We start from the raw sequence: 2359 nt of genomic DNA, 5'->3' as shown, positions 1-2359 counted from the left end.
TATATTTGCCTGCCTTTTTAGAGGCACTGTAAGCCCACATACCTTACCCCATTCTAGGTTCTGGTGATCTAAACCCTGATGTTGCTGCTCCACTCCAGCCCCCTGGAAACACATTAAAAAACACCAGGCTTTTTCCTCCTTACTGGTGAAATAGTGTTGAGAAGGAAGTTTGTGTCCAGTGCTCAGCCCTGCCCCAGGGTTTATCCTCCGTGTCTAGCTCTCTGTGGACCAGCTGGTCTGATTCCCAACCCCACAGGACCCACCCCCTCGCTTCCCACACACCCTCCTCTTCCCTCCTTCCTCCCTCCCCACCGTCACAGAACACGCAGGGACACACACATCATTTCACAAGTGGTTGGTTTTATTTTCATCTCCACGGTGTACCCAGTTAGTGAAAAATTCCTTGTCCACACGGTTTGCCATGTCCCAGCAGCCAGACCTCCGGAGACTTCGCAGATAGGTCTGAGGTCGTTGGCCTCACTCCGAAGTTACTGGCTGCTGAGGGTGACACTTGAGGTGGTGGAGCTCCCCCCGCTCTCTGGGGCCTGCTCTGGCTCATTTTGACTGAGCTCCTCGTTCAGCCGGTGATAATGGCCGAATAGAGTCAGCCCTCTTCTCTTCTTAGGTTTAATTGAAGGGGTGGTCATTTTGGGAGAAGCCTTTCTCCTCAAAGTCCCTCGAAGGGGTCCTTTTGCCTTCCTGGTTACCTTGGGCACCTGCAAGGACAACAGGGAGATCACAGAAGAGCAATGGTTTGGGGGAAGAGGGTGGAGGGGGTGGGAGCATGGGAAGGGGTGCGGACTGAGGGGGGTTTGTGCCAGATGAGGGCAGGGAAGGAGTCTGGGGGAGAGGACTCGACGGGAAGGCGGGGATGAGCTTGGGTGGGTCGCTTGCCTTGAAGCTGCCTCTGGACCTGGGTTGACGAGGGGCCTTCCTCTTCCTCCCCCCTTTCCCTGCTTTGACATTTGCAGTTGGTTGTTCAGTGACAGTGCTGGAGGCCTGTTGTTTTCTGGTCATCTTCGCCATGTCAGTGCTTCCCAGTGGTCTACCCAGGCCTCTTGACCTCCCTATATATACCCTCCCCAGAGCTAGGGCCAGGCCACACCCCTGAGCTTTGTTTGGTCACCAAGCCATTCCCCAGCCAATGGGAGCCCTGGGGGAAGGGGCTCTGACATCACAAGGCACCAACCCGACATCAGGGTGAGGGGAGGGGCGATGCTGGGGAGGCCAAGACACCCTTGTGAGAGAAAAGGAAGATATCCTTAGCAACCCTAAAGAGCTTTCCCACACTGACAATACCACCCTCATCTCCCCATGTCAGTTCTGATGGGTCACATGGTAGGGAGAAGGTGTCTCCTCCAAGCCTTTCCTCATGGCCATCTCATTCAGTGGTTCATTCTGTTCTCCACCATCCACTGTTGCTTAGTGTTTGTTATGTCTTACCTATAGTCCACCCTTGGTAATGTGGACACATTAATACTTAAATCTCTGTGGAGATGTGAATCATCTACTTCCCTGCCGGAGCCAGCCGGCGACGTGCGGCACCTGGAGTTAGGGGGCGAGGCTGAGAAATGAAGAGACAACAAAAAGATGGGGACGGGAGGACGGAGTCCTTGCTGACTGCCGCACCTCGTTTATTTCAGTTGCTGTATTTATACAGATAAGAACAAAGGAGAAGCAAAATGCATTGGAACAGGTGGTGCATGTCTTCATTAAACCAGAAAACAAAACAGTTCTTGTTTCTTTTAAGCTTACGTCACTTTGATAGTCCTTTCCCTCGCTTAAGCAGTTTTCTAATCTACAACTTAACTTTTTTCTGATATCAAAAAAGCTACAAATACTCAACTATGATCACTCAGCTCAAGGAAAGAGCACCCAAGCATAATTAACAATTCTGAGAAAGGAGTGTGCAGGGCCTAGGGGGGGCTATAAGCTACGAGGGCTGTGTGCACAGGATTACTTCAGTGACCTTCCATAACTGCTACTGTTATCTCCAGCACCCTCTGTGAGCTAGAAGAAAGGCCAAGAATGTCAGAGCTATGAGTTAAGGCGCCAGGTGCTGTGTCTCAAGGACCCCAGTGTTCCGGGCAGCAACCGCACTTTAACTCTCCCGTGTTCGAGACAGCTCCCAACACTTCCCTCCTACAAATTCCTCTACATATCCTGAAGACCATACATGTCTTGGCTTACTACCAAGGATCTTTTCCATCCTACTTCCTTTTTCTAGTGTCCACATAGCTCTCCTTAGTTTTCTGTTTTCCAATCTCAAAGCACTGCCTTCAGGCTGTGAAGACTTCGTTAATAGACTTGCTCTTCTGGGTCTACTAGTCTTATTTCAGTTCTGCTTATCTCAATAGGT

The 2359-nt window shown here is 50.9% G+C and overlaps 1 protein-coding gene across 1 annotated transcript; it reads right to left on the bottom strand.

The window, feature by feature from the left end:
- Positions 1-340: 340 nt before the first annotated feature.
- On the bottom strand, positions 341-1123 carry LOC105855134 (uncharacterized). Its single transcript, XM_012735914.2, has 2 exons — positions 895-1123; positions 341-716 (listed from the first exon to the last, which is right to left on the bottom strand). The coding sequence occupies exons 1-2, from the start codon at positions 1024-1026 to the stop codon at positions 489-491; spliced, it is 360 nt and encodes a 119-aa protein (XP_012591368.1). The 5' UTR covers positions 1027-1123; the 3' UTR covers positions 341-488.
- Positions 1124-2359: the final 1236 nt, after the last annotated feature.

This window comes from Microcebus murinus, chromosome X, assembly GCF_040939455.1.
Source record: "Microcebus murinus isolate Inina chromosome X, M.murinus_Inina_mat1.0, whole genome shotgun sequence".
Classification (NCBI taxonomy): Eukaryota; Metazoa; Chordata; class Mammalia; order Primates; family Cheirogaleidae; genus Microcebus; species Microcebus murinus.
Note: the sequence above shows the minus strand (reverse complement) of the source record. Positions and strands in the feature narration are given on the sequence as shown.

Bases quoted from the DNA above. Each gene is read 5' to 3' on its own strand.
- LOC105855134 (XM_012735914.2), bottom strand. From the start codon at position 1,026: ATGGCGAAGATGACCAGAAAACAACAGGCCTCCAGCACTGTCACTGAA. The intron at 717-894 runs GCAAGCGACCCA...TTGTCCTTGCAG, and splicing joins GGTCCAGAGGCAGCTTCAAG to GTGCCCAAGGTAACCAGGAA.